We start from the raw sequence: 19,921 nt of genomic DNA on the forward strand, positions 1-19,921 counted from the left end.
ACTGACTTCAATAGGCACTGGTCAGACACTTTTAAGGACACAACACATAAACTCTCCTTATTGACAGGATGAACCAAGACAATCTTAAATAGGTGCTCCTATTTTACCTCCTCCCTTCCTTTTCCTCACTTTTGCATTCTGTTTTTTCTGTTTCCACCTCAGTGCAAAAAGGAAAGCAAAAGCTGAGTTATTACCATCAATATCAGTATGAATGACATCAACAAACTGTGCATCTGTATGATCCAGCCTCTCATCTGGAGGTTTCCCAGTGAACAAAGGGCCTGCAGGATCAAGACCTGAAAAAAGTCATGTGGCAATTACTCTATCTATAATCAAAACCACAGTTTGAACAGGTGCATCTACAATCCACTCCAAAACAACGTTCATACATAGTGTAGCATCAATGACTCACCCTTTATGAATAAATTAACATTAAATTAACTAATTTATCTCATACATTCAGCCAAGCTTAGCAGCATCTATCAGAAGACTACTTAGCCTATACCCTAGAAACTCTCCCTCATCTCAAGAAAAGAAAGACAAAATAATTTGTTTCAGGAATTTTAACAACCGTCCTTATCCTCTTTTACCAAAGCTGTAAAGCATTTTAATGAGGGCAATTCTCTTAGTGAACAGTTTTTAAGATGTCCTTTATATGGGGGTAAAAAGATGAATTTACTTATTGGGGTCCAATCTTGTATCCCCAAAGATAACATAAGACAAGCACACAACACTTAGAGAGAAAACAGTAGCAAAATTAGAAAATGCATCTTCTTCTGTCTCTCATGCTGAATCTTGCTTACAAACCTGGAAGCAAAAATTGGCACAGCACGTCACCCTTGAGCTGCTCTGAGACCTAATCTGTAGTGGTGTTGGACAACTGACAACATCACTTTTAGCAACCTTTCTGATGACACACTCACAGCAGTGTTGCAAAAGTCTCACTCTGGTCTAACAAAGCAGGATGTGTTAAACAAAGGCAAGAAGACAGAGAAAGAAAAGAACGTAAAAGGCGTAAAGTAAAAGGAGACACGAGAGGCTGAGAGAAGGAATCCAAGTATCAGACTCCAGGTTTTGTTTAAAACCTAGTTGGATCGAGTGAGATGGTGGCATAATCTCTCCCTCTTTCTGTGGGTGAGATTAGAAATTACAATTGTACCTTATTAACAACTCTTAAAATATGAAGCATCACACATTCATGCTTGTTAACAAGTGGCAGGTGCCCTCTAGGCATCTTAAAGTTACACAAGTTGATGTAAGGATTTTCTTTGAGTTGTGCTAGCCAGCTCAGCTTTGCCTAACTTCTAATTCTTTATGGGAGATCAAATGACCAATGCACAGTCCTCTAGTATGTCAGAAGGCATTGCTCCCAGGTAGACTAGCTGTCCTTCTGGACACTGATGCTTTCCTGCCTTCCCCCTGACAGCCTGACCAGTGGAGCAGCAGCTGGTGAGTGAGGAGGAAAGGGGGCAGGCAGTGGGTCAAGCAGAGGAGGAAGGAAGGGAGCTGCTGGGATGTGGGATACACACACAGAACAACAAAAGACACAGCATAATAATACAACGCACACAGCACAACCCACACACACTGATAGCACAACACACAGAGCACAGCACAACACATATACAACACAGCACAACACAACACACCCGCCCACATAACAGCACAATACACACACGAGAGTAGCAGCGGTACGAGGTGGGGTGGTGTTCACATGGTGAGCCTCTAGCTGCTGCCAAGTGGCAATAAGGGAGCTCTCCATGTGTCTGGGCTCTGCACAGCTCCATGCAGTCAGGGATGGCTGCTCCTCCACTGCTGTGCACGTGGCCCAGTCGTGCTGCTTGGTGGCAGTCAAAGGCAAGTCTGCAGATGGGGTGCAGGGTTGGACTGAGGGCTGGGGGTGTATGTGCATGCTGTGTTGGGGGGGAAGGAGTGCTGTGCTGGGGATAACGCAGTGTTTTGCCACTGGAGAGCTGGCAGGCATGAAGCAGACTTGTCACTTCCTTGCCACACCCCTTCTTGCCAGCTCTTTGGTGGCAGCTCAGAGCTGTGCACATTACAGATGGTATTAACCTAAAATGTGCTCGCAACACACGATCACTATAACAAGCCCTAACCCTCCTTAAAGTTAGCAGGTACTAACTGTGGGCATCTTTACACATGATCCAGGGTGGAAGTGCTTTAATTAAAGTGGTTCTCAGGAGCCATTTTAATTAATGCGCCTGCAGCACTTTGTGTATTCAATGTCCCATGCTTCAAAATGGTGGCAGGGGCACTTTAACTAACGCTCATTCAAGAAGCTTTAGTTAAATCACCCCCACCACCATTTTGAAGCGCAAGGATGCTGAATGCAGAAGATGCTGAGGCTGCTGAAGCATGCTAATTAGCACGCTCCAGCAGACTCGATTAATTGAGTCTGCTCCACCCCATACTAATTAGCAGGCATTGGGCACATGTATAGGTACCCCGTAATGTGTAAGCATGTCCTATGTTAGTCGGGTCATGTTATCACTCTGAACCAGAAAAGAAAAAGGTCCAGTAGTGAGATGGTGGATCTTGGGGTCTCAAAGATGGTAATCATGACAAACATAATGATGAAGATCGCTCCATTCATTCCACCCATTCTCCTGGTATCAGTACAGTCTAACAAATTTTGTCAACCCAATTTCCTGTTTCAGTGTCCTCCCATGTATCAAATGCCAGGGGCCTAATTTTGTTTTTACTAATCCAGTTATTCAAGTCTTTTTCTTTAATTATTTTCAGCAAAATCTGTTGTTGAAGGAGATTACAACTCCTTACACACTTTCATTTATTTCCCCTCAGTTGAAATGACAACTGATATAAAGCTGCTAGGTTTTCATAACTGCAGCAGCCCAAAATGATGCCATTTTTGCAACACTGCCCTTATCCAGAATAGCCTCTTCTCTGATGACTAGGACACTGTCCAGATGGAAGAATTAGGGTTTGAATATCCTCAGGAAAAGAAGGGAAATGAAACCAGATCTCCAGTATGTTTTGTGACGGTCTTACTGGACTATTGTATTAAGCACCTCAGCTCTTGAAAACGGTAGGATTTAACTTTCACCCCCAAACAGCATTTCCTATTGGTTATCTTAGTCGATTCCATTCTGCACATTGGCTTCAGTGAATCCCGTTCTGAAACACTTAACTCTTCACATGCCATGTACCTGCCATATACCATGTATCTAAGCCAGATCTGTGGATTCTGCCCCGGGAACCAGGCCTCTAAAGTTAGGCACTGTAGATACCTGTAGACTTGGCTGGAAGCTGCTCCAACATGCTGTAATTACAGTGCAATGGCACATACTCAATTCATCAAGTCTGCTGGAGCATGCTAATTAGCGTACTTCAGCCAGCTTCCATGTCTCGTGTATCAGTGTCCCAGCACTTGAAAATGGCAGCGAGGGCACTTTAACTGAAGCTTATTCAATAAGCTTTAGTTAAAGCACCCCCGCAGCCATTTTGAAGTGTGGAGACGTTGATATGTAAGACACTGCAGCGCTTTAACTAGAGTGGCTCTCGGATCCACTCTAATTAAAGTGCCTCCCCATGCCAGAGCACATGTAAAAATTCCCCCAGACTCCATTATAGACCCTGCCTTCGTTCTGTATTCTTTATGCACCCCAATTCCTGCTGTATTCAAAATTCTCACTGAAGACAACAGATGTTTCAAGCTTGTAAGAAATATTGGATAAAGCCTTAGGGCAAAAACTGTTAAGTACAAACCTTGCACCTAACATTAGACTTGCAAATCCACACTTAAAAACCTCTTAAAGCAAATGTGGTAGATCTCTGTCACTCTCACTTAGGAACTTGGCTTTAGGCAATCAAATTAGAAAATGTTAGCCAATTTTCTTTCTAAAAGTATAAGCAGAATTTTTGTGGTAGACTAAACAACTTTAGAAAGATCAAGTATTTCTAAATACTTGTTATGATGCTTCCCTATTGCATCAAATCCTCTCTAGATTTACATCAAGAATGCATTGGCTTATTCCATATTACTGTATAGTTTTATCATGTCAGATCTGTGAATTTTCAAATCCTCGCACCCATATGGTATGCAACTAACTATAATAATGGTGAAAATATACACAAGAACATGCATACCAAGTTTAAAAGCCTTACCGGTAATTCTGCCAAGTTTGCCATTATACATCTGTCCAACGAATCCAGCTATATGAGCCCCAAGGCTAACTCCAATCATATAAATAGAGTCAAGAGAAGCTCCATCTGCCTGTCAGTAAAAGAAAAAAAGCCCATGATTATGGGTTATAGAAATGTTAACCATAATGTCTGCAATATGGTTAACTGAGTAGACCTCAGTAAACTATGATTTACTCTTCACTTTTTTCTCAAACTTTTAAGTTTTATTTCTGACTTTGAAACCCTCTGGAAATTCCACAAAAATATTTTTTATTAAATTTTCTATAGTATACAGTACAGCAGTTATGAAATTCTTTGAGTATATAAATGCATGAAGAAAGCTAGAGTAATAACATATTTGCTTGAATATAAGATAACCCTTAATAGAAGATGAGCCCCCCCCCCCCCCACCGGCACTAATTAGATTCTATATATGGAAAATATATAAATTTGATATAATTTTCCAGGTATTGAATCTAATTACTGGAGACCTTGAATGTGTCCCCTTCCTACTACTACAGCAAGGAAAATAAATCTGAGGGTGGCAGCTCTTGCCCTTGCCCGCCTTCTTCCCTCTGCAGCCTCTTCCTTCCATTCTTACTATCAGACCCTTCTCTCCACAAGCGCATAGAATGAGGGGCAAATCTGAAAAACTGGACATGTCTACATGTGAATATTAATGGGACACAATAAACTCTGGAGCACTTTGTGCTGGAGTTTATTGATCCTGGGCGCAGCATTAACATATGTGCCTGGGACTGTAGCACATTGAGCCAGGGTAGAGCAGCCCCAGCTGGCAAGAAGCCCAGGGGATCAGCCTGCCAGCCTGGGACTGCTTCAACCTGGCTCAACGTGCTATGGAAGGGCTGCCTGGGGGACGAGAATACTTCAGTAAGGGGCTAGCCTCATGCCCCAGCCAGCCCTGTCAGTGTCTACATGTGCACTGCAATGGAGTAAATAACTCCTTTGTAGGACAGTACTTGTATCTGGCAGTACTAACCTATGACAGAGTTAATTAGTTTACTCCGGCCTAATAGCTCCACATTTGTAGACCTGTGACGCTTCACTGTGGAGCTAATTAGGCAACTCTGCAGTAAGCGTCTCATGTAGATGCATCCACTAACTTTCAAATAAATTTGCTTGTAGTCATTTGCTTATAGGCAAATTACTATGAGTTCCCATAGATTAAGTTGATTCAGGACTGATGTGTTTCACTTTTGTAACTGCTGCAAGTTGTAGCACAGGTACTCCATAAATACAATTTTGAGCAATGCTTTTGTACCTAGTTCATCGGGTAGGGCCCCAGCAGAGTCAACAGCATTTAAAGTCATGGCGACCCCACAGCTCAGCATTTCTCAGTATGTGTTTACAAGGGATCCATGTGCTAATTAGCCCCACTCAGGACTGGAGCCAGGTATTCTAGTCATGAGTCCTGGGATCCTCCAAAAATGTATATGCAGATAAGGCGCAGGTCAGTCTGGTATGGCTTTACCCCCTGATGGTGGAGCCACACTAATCATCAGTGACAGGCTGAGAGAGGGGGCAATAGAGGCCTTCTTGGTGAACTGTTTGGGGCCCTGCTTAGTGATGTTTGCCAGACACTTAAAGTTAGTGAAGAAACAGAAATTATTGGAAATGGGAAAGAGAAGCACAGCTTAGCTGTGGGAGTAAAGGGGATATCAAAATATATTCAGTGTAATGGGCTCACCATGACTTGAAAAAGAGTTGGCACTGAGCAGGACTCAGCACAATGGACATTTTCATGGATCTTATTCAGATGGGCTATACTAACCTAACCTTTTGGTAGGTCTTTTTGGCTTGTATCTATTCTCTTTCTCTCTCAGCATTGTGACCCCCTCCTCCACCTCACCTCCCTTCCCTGGGCTTAGCTGACTAACATTGTAATTATGTAACCTAGTTGCATTTCCCTCCTCACCCCCATCCCTCTTATGTTAGTCCTTCGCTTGGGCTCTCTGTTTTTCCCATATGGCTCTGTCATTTTTTCTATGATCCTTAACATTTCCTAATAAAGCAAAATCTGTTTTTGGCACCAAGGGGAGGGCATTGGAGATGGCTCTAGCCCTCCCAGTGCCAGCCTAGTATAGCAGTACCTCTAGGTCTGGTGTCAGATCCCTGAAGATGTAACACCTGTCTTTAAAGGCCACACACACACATACACACAAAGTTTCCCATCAATCTGTTTGCCCGCTATGAGTGTTTTATAGTCATGCTCAACGTTGGCTGCATTTAATCCATTTAACAGGTGGTTGCTATTACTGAGCACATGCTGCTTTTGGCAGCCGTTTAGTAATAGATAACGTATTTAATGAAGTTTCCTTGTATGTGAATATCAGACAAGGAGCTTTTTTCCCCCATGCTGAATGGGACGGGGGGAAACCTCATCTTATATATGGGTAAATATGGTATTTCTTCACTGATTTATTTGAAGAAGAGAGAATGTATTACAAAAGTATAAGAAAGGAAACTATAACTGTCAGCTAAATGCAACCCTTTCCCCTACTCCCAATAAAATAAAAAAATTCTAGTTACAAGCACTTAAGCAACACAGCCAACTGAGCAAGGCTGCCAAGCCTATACATGCAATGAACCCTGAAGGGAGGAAATGCTTACCACGTGTAATAGATAATATTTTCATTAATGCTACTGCAGGACACAAAGCCAGTGTAAGGAAATCTAGAACCCTGATTTGGAAGCCTCTCTCGGTCAGTCCCAAAGGCAAGAGGAATCTGAAACAGTATTTTAAGTCTGTAGATGAAGTAATAACTAGACAGTTCCATGACAATCAATTTGCAAATATGGTATTTGAAGTTTTGCATCTTGACTTTTCACCTCTTTTGTGATCATTTTGCTGTGACCTGGTTTGTTGTGACCTGTGATCTGGTTTGTACCAAGAAGGGACTGTTAGAGGAACAAGATCAGAGCAAGATGAACTATACACATGAAGTGCAGCAACAGTTCCACTAGGTACAAATCTAAGTGGTTAACATTAGTTTTCATCAGAGTTGGAACTATGTTCTCAAAGTTATTTTAGTTTTCCATTATATTTTTATAAATTAACAGTCTTTCCTTCCCAAGTGCAGGGGGGCTGGATCCGATGATCTTGTAAGGTCCCTTTCAGCCCCTAACATCTATCAATCTATGAAATACAGTTATAGTCAATGCTAGCTGATCCCAACAGCCAAGCTATAATATGCCCTCTTGCGGTCTCCTATGTTCCCCACTTCTCCCTTACATAATATTCTAATTATTTTGTCCATTTGTTTAAAAACTATTTAAATCCACAGAAGCCTTTCCATTGACTTTGTTGATTTTGGCTCAGACCCTTATTCAGAAAAACTGTTTTCTCAGCTGCTGTTAGCACTAGGAGATTTATCAAATGCTTTCTACAATAGATATGTGTTCTTAAATGCCTTATGTCAGTCATTTTTTATAAATGTTTCCTATGAGTTATTTTCATAAGTGAATATTCTTTGCACCTTATTTAGTAGTTAAAGAAGTAACTTCTATAATATTTTATTTAAACAATATATTGATACCAGTTTTTTTATGTGTCACTTGACCACTCATTTGAAAGAGCAGCTGTTTTTTTGACATAGCTAAAACTCATTGCAAGACAAGGGATTCAAGACATAATCTTGGTTCCATTGAAATAAAACTGTCATTCACTTCAGTGGAAACAAATGGGAGAAGAAATCTGCGTGATACAGCAGAAAGTATATGTAGAATAAGTACATACAATGTTCACATCTTGATTCAGACAAAATGATGGTGCTTACTGTGTTCCTCCTGTAGTTCCTCCTGTATCAACTCTTTTTATAGGACACCAAAACTATGCTATTTTAATTCATTTACTTCCAGGGCAAATGTCTGACTTACCAACATCTGGTCAATACGTTTCTTTAAGATACATGCAACTTTCTTGGTGTTATGAGCAGCAGTAGGATAAATTACAGTAGTAGCACCCCGGTTCCAATCTACTATAATGAGGTTAAAATCTTCTAAAGCCAGCAGAAGTTCCTTTATGTCATTTAGCCATACTGGTGGAGATCCTGTTGGCCTGTAGCCATGGATAACAAAGACAGTCTTCTTGGTTGTATTCAGGCTACTAGATGCTGTTACATTATGTTCACTGAGATTCTCAGAACAATTCTGGTTTTGCCTTGTATACAACAGTAGTTGCACTTTCAGATCTGTTCCAGTTAAAGCATTGCCTAAACTAAGATCTGTAAATTCAGGACATTTTTTCTCTGCATCTGAAAAATATAAAAATATCAGACAAATATTCAACCAGTTAGACTATGATAAAGACTGTTACCCTTTCCTTCTACCGATTCTATTACCCTTTTCTTTTCTGTTGTCCACAAAGAATAAAGTATTTCCACTTACTCTACCATTTTGAATTCAGTGCATTTCCTAATTATGAAACATGGGCAAGTAGCACCTCTACTGTGTCCTCAGCTTTGCTTGCTTTTCTAGATTCCTGCAAAGCCAGTGTCTATTTCACAAGCTGGAGGATAATTGCACTTGACTTCCAATTCCAACTAAGGAGTTAGAATTCTTTGTCACTTGGTCAAATAAAAAACCCCCAAACAAATGAGACCTGATTGTTAAACCAGACAACTTTCCATTATTGCACCTACAGATGAATTATCCCTTTCTAGTTTTGCACTTGAGGTAAAAATCCCACTATTATGCAGAACATCAAAAAAGGGTCCTAAATAGAGTCTGGAAAGGTGAATGAAAGATGTGAGAAAATGGCAATGTTTAGCATTTCTTTGCTTGAACTATGCAGTTGTAGGGAAGTACTACAGTGTGAAGTTTAGCTCAGGTTCTAAATGATGGCCAAGATCTTCAAAGAGAGTTGAAACATTCATTTTTTGCTGTATGCTTCAGTATCAATATCAAATGCTCAGCACTTCAGTAGCTTTTAGCTAAGCAAGTCAATCACCTGCTGCAACTGAATCTGTATAGTCCTCTGTCAATAGAATGAGACTTAGGAGCTTTGGGTATAATTCCTAGCCCTACCACACGATCCCTGTATGATATTGGGCAATTCACAGTGGCCACATCTACACAAAATGCTGATTACACAGTAGTTCATTACTGCTGCATAGTAGTATTGCATGGCACAAAGCATGATGTGATGCTACTGCACACTAGTAAGGAGCTACTGCAGAGCCAGCATCACCAAAAAGCCATTCGGCAATGCTACTTCGCAGTAACTCTGGTTACTGTGCAGTCACTTAGTATTTGTGTATGCAAGTACTAAATGACTGTGCAGTAACAACTGTGCACTCAGTGTCTCATGTAGACCAGGGCATTCTGCCTAAAACACTGTTACCTATGTGTAAATTAGAAATAATTTTACTGTGAGTAATCCTGTTTATAGTTTCATAGTTGGTAGGGTTGGAAGGGACCTGAGCAGATCATCAAGTCCGACCCCCTGCGATGGCAGGAAAAAGTACTGGGGTCAAACAACCCCAGCAAGGTGTTCGTCTAACCTCCTCTTAAAGACCCCCAGGGTAGGAGCCAGCACCACTTCCCTTGGAAGTTGGTTCCAGATCCTAGCCGCCCTGACTGTGAAGTAGTGTCTCCTGATGTCTAGTCTGAATCTACCCTCTGCCAGCTTGTGACCGTTATTTCTAGTCACTCCTGGGAGTGCTCGGGGGAACAGCGACTCTCCCAATGCCTGCTGGTCCCCTCTGACTAGTTTGTAACAGGCCACTAGATCCCCCCTCAGCCTTCTCTTGTGGAGGCTGAACAGGTTCAGGTCCCTTAGCCTCTCCCCGTAGGGCCTGCCCTGCTGCCCCCTGATCATGCAAGTGGTCCTCCTCTGGACCTTCTTCATGTTGTAGACATCCCTCCTGAAGTGCGGTGCCCAGAGTTGGATGCAGTACTCCAACTGCAGCCTGACCAGTGCCGCATAGAGGGGGAGGATCACCTCCTTGGACCTGCTCGAGATGCACCTGTGGATGCATGACAAGGTGTGGTTGGCCTTCCTGACCGTGTTCCCACACTGTTGGCCCATGTTCATTTTGACATCAATAATGACTCCAAGATCCTTTACTGCCTCTGCACTGACAAGAAGGGAGTTCCCCAGCCTGTAGGTATGCTGCTGGTTCTTCCTCCCCAGGTGCAGCACCTTGGACTTGTCAGCGTTGAAACCCATCCTGTTCTCATCTGCCCACCCCTGTAACCTGTCTAGGTTCAATTGCAGCCTATTCCTCCCTTCTATTCCTCCCTTCAAGAATCTGAAACATATGAGAGGAACGTAAGATTTGTTGAGAAAGATTTCTCACATCCAGGATCATAGGAACAGTAAGGCCAGTAAGATTTCTCACATCCCATCCCTAGTAACAGTAAAACCTAACTCTTTCAGAATTTCCCAGAGATGTGAGGCCAAGGTTTCAGTTCTTGATCCAATTCAGGCAGAGCAAACTTGAGTGTCCTTCATGGTGAGTAGGCATCTACTGGTATGGGTACTTTCTGTTTTTTCCATTTGAGTGTGGAATTTATAGTAACTGGAGTCATAAATAAGATACCACTTCCTGAATTACTCCATGAGTTCCTGTACAGTGTTATTTTAAAACAGTTTTTCCCAGCAAAAAAGGAACATGTTAACTTCTTTGTATTAATGCCTGAAAGTGAAAAACTGAACTCTTGCTCAGCCTGTTCCCAAGAAACATGCAAGTCAGTGAACTCAGAGACACAGCATGTACTGTGAGTAGACTGCCTGACTGTTCCTTTTTCTGAAACATTACTGCAGTTCTTAAATTCCAACTGAACAGATTAGCAAAATACCTGAAAAGTGATCTAATATTATAATTTTAGATTACTTTTATGTATTGTCTACTTTGAGAATTAAAAGACTGAATGCAGACATCAACTTATCAACCTAACAGTGAAAGACAAGATTTTACAAATTCAAAGTCAGCTGGTGATGTTAGGTATACTGAGTATGGTGGTTTAAGTGTAAATCTCTTTCACACCACTAAACCCCAGAAACTTAAATAAACACTCATTGCTATAAAGACGATTTTCAAAAGTGCCTAAGTATGGAATTGTTTTATGTATGCAAGGATAATCTACACAAGCAGAAGAATCATGTGGACTTGTTTCTACTTCCCATCATGGTCTCTTTTAGCCTAATTCAGTAGTTTTCAACCTTTTCAGTCAGGTCACCCCTCCACAACTTTTCTGAATTTAGCAGCATCCCTAGTTGAAAACCACTCTTGTTCTGTCTCTGCTTGCCGCAGTGGTTCTCAACTAGGCTGTTGCCCCACACTCCTGACTGCATTAGAGTTATCTGATAAATCTAAAGCAGGCAGGAGCAGAGGTGTAACTAATGAGTTTTGTGCCCTGTACCCCTGGGGTATGGGGCGTGAGGGAACAGAGGGTGGTCTTTCCTGTCCTGGGTGTCCCCACACCCAGCTTCTTCAGCTGGACAGTGCAAACAGTTGCTCTAGCACAGCAGGACTCCTCTAGATAAGCAGTGCAAAGGGCTCCTGCAGTCCAGCCTGACCCCTCCAGATGGACAGGACAAAGGGCTTTGGCTGGAGCACATGTTTTTGCCATGGCCCTTTCTGATCTGACTCTGTGCACTCCTTCTGGAAATAGGAGGGCACAGTTGGTCCCACCTGCCCAGCGCACCTCTATTTTCAGGAAGAACATGCAGGATCAGATAGGGAAGGGCTCCAAGAAGAGCGCTGGCTCTAGTCACAGCTGCTCCCCAATCTGTCTCCAGAGGAGGTACAGGGCATTTTACTCCGGCTGCTGTGGCACCCACATCCTGTCACCCCTGGAAGGGGCTCTCAGCACCTGGTTAAGAATCACTGACCTAATGGCACACACATACATAATCAAATTTGAGAAACATTCTGATTTCAACTGTGTTAAAGACCTGAGGAGCTAACCTCGGGCCCAACCCCTACTAAGTATCATTTGTTATAGCTATTTGTTATATAATTTGAATTCAGCAAAGGTAATTTATATTGCCTAAGAATCTGGCCCCTTATATTTAAACAAGTTTTTGTCAGTTTCTTTTGTCACAAGAGCTTTGTATAGAGCAGCAAGAACACAAACTGTCAATTCCTTCTTCCAATGAGAAGAAAAAGGAACAGTGTGTCTTCAGTTCCTAAATGATAGTTTCTCATGTGAGTTTCCCATAAATAGCTCACGTGAATTATTTATGTTATTAGTTTCCTTGGAATTCTGTAAATTGACAACAAAAAAACCTACCCTAATCAGAGAGCATGTGGCAGACATTTGGAAGAAGTGATGGCAGCACTTTTGTATCTTGTTGAGACACTGCACAGGATTATATATCCTCCATATTGCTACAGACACAAATCTAGAGGTACTGAAAATCTTCAGTGAACTGCATGGAATCATGAAGATTACAGGCCATTTTACAAAGGTATTAAAATTTGCAGGAATATTTTGATCCATATAAAAAATTGTCACTTAGGAAAGGCAAGAAACCATCTTGACACTGAGAGCTTATTTTCCAAATCTACATCAAGACAAATCATGCGAACTTGAACAATGCAGAGATTCAAGACCAGATAATCTGTGGAATATATGAGAACCAGGACAAAGCCATCTTATTGCAAGAGATAGATTTAACATTGCAAAAAGCAGTGAATATTTTCAGGGTTAGTGAAAACCAAAATTAAGGTGGAAGTTTCATAGTTGGTAGGGTCGGAAGAGACCTGAGCAGATCATCAAGTCCGACCCCCTGCCATGACAGAGAATCAGAAAATGTCCTCTAACTTTCTGCCCTAAAATATCTGGGAAGGCACAAAACTTCTACCTTCTCTTTCTTTTATTCATAAAAGTGTCTGTAACTATGAGTTTTGTATATTTGGAATACTATAGATTCCTGATTTTTTTAAGTAAATACTAATCTCTTTAGAATGAAGACATTTGAATGTTTTATTTTTTTAAATTCAAAATTACTTATTTTTAAATTAATTTGTACAATAATGATTTACCAAGCTACCTCCTTCTGGGATAATATGACTCACTAAACTGATTAATTTATAAGAGGAGACAACTCCACATGTAGTCTTCAGCATGCTGATGTACAGCTGAGAGTTAGCCAAATCAGGAATTCTGAGCTGTTCTCTTGCAGTTACTTTGCATTAGCAATATCAAAAGAACCCAGTAAAAAGTCTGACACTGGAAAACATCCTGAAATTTTAATATAATGTAAAATTTAATTTCTGGCTTTCAAATCATGATTTAATGTTATATACAAGGTGAGATAACCAAATGTAAAATCTCCTTCACACATGCCACTCAAACACCCACAGCAACATGCTGAAGAGTAATTTTACTTAAGCATTTCATTACCTATTCCCTATTCATGCCTAATTTATACAAATTGTAGATGACTTTTTTCTACTATGCACAAAAAACAGCTGTTCCATCTCTCTGTATTGCTGCACCTTAGCATTATATACAATTATTTTATTGCATATTTTTCAATTTATGTAGTGAATTAAGCTAAGACACCTTAAAAGTTGAAATGCTTCTTGATATCTGTGGGCTTATTTTGCATTCTGATCATTAGAGCTCAAGTCTTGCCTCACTTACATTTGTGTAAATCAAGACTCACTTCACTAAAGCAAATGGAATTACAGGGACCTCATATGAATGGGAAATCAGTACGGCTGCGCGAAGCTTTGGGTGCTGATTCAATTTGGAGGAGATTTGGCCAGATTAGGTGGCTGAATCTCCAAATCCGAATCAAATCAGGAGACTAATTAAAAGGTCCAAATCAATTCAAAGCTCTCTGAATCTTCAGAAAGGATTCAAAGATCTTCGATGATTCAGACAGTCCCCGGTGGCTGCAGCAGGGAGCTGCGGCCGGACTAGGAGCTGGTAAGTAGGGGCAGGGTAAGTGGGGCTGGAGGGGAGCGGAGGAGACCATGGGGGGACCTCTGCCAGCCCCCAGCCCTTGCCTGCTCCTCCAGCCCCGCCATGGCTGCCCCGCTCGCCCCAGCTCCTGGTGATTAAAAAAATAAAGCCCTCACTCAGAGGGTGCTTCAGAGTGGGGGGACAATCCCCATTGTCCCCCACTGCCCCATGCTGCATGGAGGGCTCTGCACAAGCCCCTTGGTCCCCGCCTTCAGCCCTCCCCTCCCATAGCTGCCCTGCCCACCATAGCTCTGGCCCTTTAAGAAAAAAAACAAGAAAAGTATCAGGCCTCACCACTCCTGCAGCAGCCTCAGGGCTTGGGGAGCTTGCGTAGAGCCCACCACATGGCGTGGGACAGTGGGGATCACTCCCCACCAGCAGGAGTGGTGAGTGCGGAGTTTTTCTTGGTTTATTTTTCTTAAAGGGCCGGAGCTGGGGCAGGCGAGGCAGCCATGGGGTGGCTGGGACAGCAGGGGAGGGGGGCCAGGGGGCTCATGCAGAGCCCCCCATGCAGCATGGAGCAGTGGGGGGCAGCAGCGATCATCCCCCTGCCTGGCAGCACCTGCTGAGTCAGGGCTTTTTTTTTTTTCCAAGTGCTGGGAGCTGGGGCGGGCTGGGCAGGCACTGCCAGGCTGGAAGAGTGGGCAGGGGACAGGCCTGGCCTGGGTGATTTGGAGATTTGGCTGCTGACAAATCTCAGAATCAGATTCGGCAGAATTGATTCAGGACAGTAATTGAAATCGCCAAATAGAATCGCTGTCCCCGAATCCAAAGCCAATACTAGCTGCTTCACACAGGCCTGGAAAACAGGTCTATGGAAACATAAAAGTCTCTTCTTTTGGGACAATCAGACATAGCTGAAATCTAAGAACAGAGCAGTATGCTACACAAAAGGAACATATAACTTAGGTGTTTACTTACAAGTATGAAATTAACACAAAGGTGTTCACTGAAAAGTAAACAGAGAAAAAATATGATGCCTGCTTTGTACAAAGATATGTACTTTGCAGAGTGGAATGAAATTAAAACTGCAGCACGTGGTTCTGAAATATGAATAAATAATTTTACCTGTTCAGCACTAACACCTAAGCAAACAGGAAGTTTTTCAAATTCTTTAACATTCATTGATAAGTATTGCTTACATTGCTTTTTATCACATGAGCACTCAAATAGGAATTTTTATAGAAGAAAAAGTTAGAGCTATCCATTGGGCAATTAGTTTAATTATAAATCTATCGTTTCATCTAGTTCTGTGAGTGATATTTCTTCATGTTCAGTTATGGGTAATAACTTTTGCAGGTCCGACAAAGAAATTCATAACTAACTAAACTAATCATATTTTGATCAAATGGACTTTAACAAACAAATGTATAGTGCTTATAAAAAATATTGATTCCTGCCTTCTCAATATCTATCTATCTGTCTATCTATCTACTTTGAAAGTCTTTATCCTTAGTAAACCACTGTCGAATAATATCAAATTACTTCAGAATAAGCAAAACACTTTTCACCTACCTTCAGGACACAATGCATATTTAGTCATACCAGTTTGCGTACAAAGTACAGAAAGAGATAAGATATCATGTTTTTCAATATTTACTTTAAGCTGAAAACCTCTGTAATAATTCAAAGAAATTAGGTTACCTTGACTAAGTTTGCTATATTAATTATAATTGGAAGGTTTGTCATAGTTAATCATAACTGATCATTTATATTTTACTGTTTAAAAAGTTATTGTTCTTTGCTTGGAAAAAGGTCAGGAGTAACTCTTACTGGTTTCCTTACCTGATCCCACCCAGCACATCAAATAGATGAAGAAACAGGACCTCAACATATGGAAATAGTGAACATCCACAATGGAACGGAGAAGATTTGACTTGTCCTTTAGAACACACTGCTTTCCCTTTACTGTGACAAATGTTATTGATAAACTAGATGTGATGAAGAGCAGGAAGTTACTTTGCTGAGCTTATATTTAAGCTTCTGCAATTCATGGCTCCTCCTATTTACATAATTAAGGAGGTAAGGCAGTTTCCATTTCTTCCTTTTTTTTTTTAATTATCAGTTGTCCTCTCTCCTTAAGAGCTACTGAACATGGGTCTCTACTTTGCCAGCCATCAAATATGTGGAATCCTTGAGCGAAGTGGAACTAAATATACATCACTCCGTTTGCCCTCTCTGCTCTGATGAACTGCCAAGACAACCCACCCTGTGGTGTGTTTGAAGCTGTGCTATACAATGGGCAAAGAAACATGCAGAAAAATGTTATTTTGGTTATGAACTGGTTTCTCTCTTAGGGCTAAAAATGGAATTTTAGTAACTGCATTCCTATAAATGCCCCCTAAGGAAGATTGCCTTGTGATCTTTCTGAAGATTTTCCCTCTAATCTAATCCTATACATTTTCAAAGACTATAAAGCATGTATCTAGAAGTCAGAACTTTGGACTTATATTTCTGACGTAATGATTTGCCATGTTATTTTGGACATTTACCATCATTCTGTTTGTTTCTCCACCTATAAAACAGATTAAATATATGCATCCCATGAAGGTATTGTGGAACTTAGTCAGTTAAGACCCAACTGCCTTTTGGCTGTAGGAAAACTCATAAAACCAGCTAAAGTGTGTGCACTGGGAGAAATCTTAACTTACATTTTCCACGTGAAGATTCCTTCATGTTTATTTTCTTGGATGACAGGTGGGGCCTCCTCTTCTCTACAATAGGCCACAGGAACAATTCATTAAGGTCCAATGAGAAACCACATCTCTGAAACCAAGGCCTGATGTCCATGAAAAGGCTCCTACTCCTAACAAAGCCATACTGTTTGAATTTCTGCCACCGGTAGCTGCTCCTAAGAATCCCTTCTACAGTTACATTACATTTCTATTGTAAATAACACAATGGACAGAGGATAGCAAGTGGAACTACTCATGTGTGGAAGATGGGGAAATGTCTGCAGTTTATGCTTTAAATTTTCTAAATGCAAAAGAGTCTCAGTCAGAAGGACCCTTTGTGCACCGACATGCACGCACATTTATCGTTTATAAAAAATATATGAATCTTGTTCAATGTAATCTTTTCCTGTCCTAGATCACACATGGACAGATGATACTGGAAGCCTTGATAATATTCACAAGGTTTGTCCTGAATAAGCTGACTTCCCAACTTCTTTGTTCTCTGTTTCTGAGATAGCTCCACCAAATTCCTATTGCACTGAAGTTCATTACTCTGCTTTATTCTTCCTGTTTCCCCTCCATCTCAAACCATTGTTTGGCACAAATGAGTTGTTATTTTAAGTAGGTTTCAATTTCTGACCAACAAAATCATTTAGTTACAAATTTTCTAACCCAGACAGTATATTTTTATGTTCGATTTCTTTTACTGTGTAAGCTTCAGCAAAAATTGCTGTCTGTGAAGACAGTCTCCCACAATTTCTTCCTAGTGTACCCCCTTTTCCAATACAATCTTCATCCTACAAATCATGGTGAAACAAGTGAGGTGCAATAGATATTAGAAATCCCTATGAAATGCACTGGTAGAAATGGAAGGCATTTGCAAAACAACAGGCAGGATAGTAGCAGCATTATATATGGCCATGGAATGCATATAAATTCAGAAGTAATCTGCCATCTTTGTCAGTGATCTAGCAGAAAGCAATAGAAGACAGTTCTGAAGGCTACTAAGTCACTGGAAATATTTCTGTTAACTTCACAGGTCTTCGGTTGTATGCATCAATGGAAAGTTGGTTCACCCTGCTGTTGGGTAGTTTTGTTACACTGTTTGAGTTATGTTTCCCCTCTCTTGTGTTAATGTACTTTAGTTGATTTGCGTAAGTGTGAAGGAAGTTTGTAATAAAATCTGAACTTTTAACCCTACTGGAGTAAATGCATGTAAGACCAGTTTGAGCACACATGGGTGTCAGATCAGGAGTGGCAGGAAAGTGAGGTCGAGTGACAGTTGTGAGGTTGTCCCACTCCTGAGGTGATTCAAGATAAAATTGGTCCATTACTGAAAAAGTATCTTTTGGAGGGATTGACTCATGATTGGCAACTGTGTGTGTTGTTTGGCTGGTCAGTTTAGATGGGCTGATTTACCCCTTTATAAGCTTGTCACCGAAGTGGTGAAAGTCAGTCCCAGACCATTTGTTGAAGCTTTTGGACATTTCGTTGCATATCTGCAAGTTAGCTTGCTTAAGTTGGGTGCTGGAGACACTGCAAGCTGGAGCAACCAGAGTTTTGTATTCTGCCCACAAGAGTCATGGAAGATCAGGTTCTTCCATTTGGTTAGGTGAAGTATCACCCTTGCTGTCCTTTACAAGAAAAGGGAACCTAGGGTTTTTTTTCAGTCAAGAGAGCCTGACTGGAGACACCTAGTCGATCCTGTAAGAAAAAGTGGAGTGTGAATTTTGTGAGAGTGAGAGCTATTGTGGTGTTTTGAGTTCATTTAGCACTGTAAGGGCACATCCAGACGAGTGCAGACATGTGTCAAGTGGCACTGCAGACCCATCTGCAATGCCACTCACTGCACATGCAAGTGTTTCCTGTGCTGCTGCTTTGCTGTGCAGGGGGTCAAAAAAACCCATGTCAAAAGAAGTGGGGCAGCACACGTGACAGCAGTGCACATGCTGCCCAAAACTGGAGCCTCGCAGGCTGAAGCCACGCTCCAGCTGCCAGCCAGGCCTCATGCTGCAGGAGTGCTGCAACCGCAGCTCCCGGAGGCCCCCAGGGCCCCAGGTAAGGCTGCTGGGGCCAGCACAGTTGCTGGCCCCAGCCTCCCTTTCCTTACCCAGTGTAACCTACTGCACCAAAGCACTCGTGGCATATGCGTTCCCCAGGGACAAGTAGCAGTGGCACAAGATGTCTCTGGGGAAACCCACATTCCCGCTTGTCTGGACATGCCCTAGTTGTGTTTGAAGAAGTTTCATACGGAAGTGAAGAAGTTAAGTGCCTCAAAGAGAGCCCGTGTATGTGAAATCAGACCGCAAAGTGAAACGCTGTGGTTACTAGGCAGCCAACCAAACCCAGCTCTGTGAAAGACAAGAGTTTTGCTGCTACATTCACTTTGGGTGCAATGCTCTTCTCACTTTTACTTGTGTTTTGGTTCTAACTTGTATGTATATAGTCGTTCTAGTTAATTCCGTTGTTAATTCCGTTGTTAGTTAACCCTTTAAAAAATCCACAATTTTCTGATTTAAAATAGTAACCCCAAATCCACCTTTTCCCACAACTAAAATATCACTAAAACATATAGCAACATTTCATTTTAATCGCAGAAAAATGCAGATTTGGGGTTACTTTTTTTTAATCCAAAAATTGGGGATTTTTTTTTTAATCAGAGAAAACCAAGATCCATGATGATTGCATTAAGCTCAAGGGCAGCTGCAGATCAGAAAGCGCTGGTTGCCTTCTCCTCCCCCATATATATATATATATATATATATATATATATATATATATATATATATATATATATAAAGAGGCCCAGCCTCTTTTCAGTGGTTGAGGGCATGGAGCATCTTTAATATCGCTGCCCCTTTAATCGGTGAGCGGTCAACCAGCCATCAGAGGGCGCGCTCCCTGCGCATGTGCACTGCCTTCCATCCCGCCCCGCTGCGAGAAGCCGCCAGTCAGCTTTAGCCCCGCCTCGTCTACGCCCGCGCGGAGAAAGTCCCCTTCTGAGTCGCGCGCCGTTGCTGGGACGCTGGCACGCGCTGCGCCTTGCTGCCGTAGAGCGCGGCCGCCCCCTCTCCTAGCAACCCCCGGTCGCGCTGCCGGAGCGATGCGACACGGGTAGCTCTTTACGGCCGCTCGCGCCT

General features: G+C 41.9%; 1 protein-coding gene across 2 annotated transcripts in view; it reads right to left on the bottom strand.

The window, feature by feature from the left end:
* Positions 1–19,908, bottom strand: part of LIPI (lipase I) — a 35,702-nt gene extending 15,794 nt beyond the window's left edge. The window contains exons 1-4 of one of the 2 annotated variants that reach the window (XM_014599007.3): positions 16,758–19,908; positions 8,062–8,438; positions 4,147–4,255; positions 195–296 (exon numbers count right to left, since the gene is read on the bottom strand). In XM_014599007.3, the coding sequence (XP_014454493.1) occupies positions 195–296; positions 4,147–4,255; positions 8,062–8,438; positions 16,758–16,896 (727 nt within the window). In that variant the 5' untranslated portion in view covers positions 16,897–19,908. Of the gene's footprint in view, positions 1–194; positions 297–4,146; positions 4,256–8,061; positions 8,439–15,891; positions 16,066–16,757 lie in introns of those variants that run through there. The other variant, XM_006277433.4, reaches the window with a different exon arrangement.
* Positions 19,909–19,921: the final 13 nt, after the last annotated feature.

This window comes from Alligator mississippiensis, chromosome 1 (assembly GCF_030867095.1).
Source record: "Alligator mississippiensis isolate rAllMis1 chromosome 1, rAllMis1, whole genome shotgun sequence".
NCBI lineage: Eukaryota > Metazoa > Chordata > Crocodylia > Alligatoridae > Alligator > Alligator mississippiensis.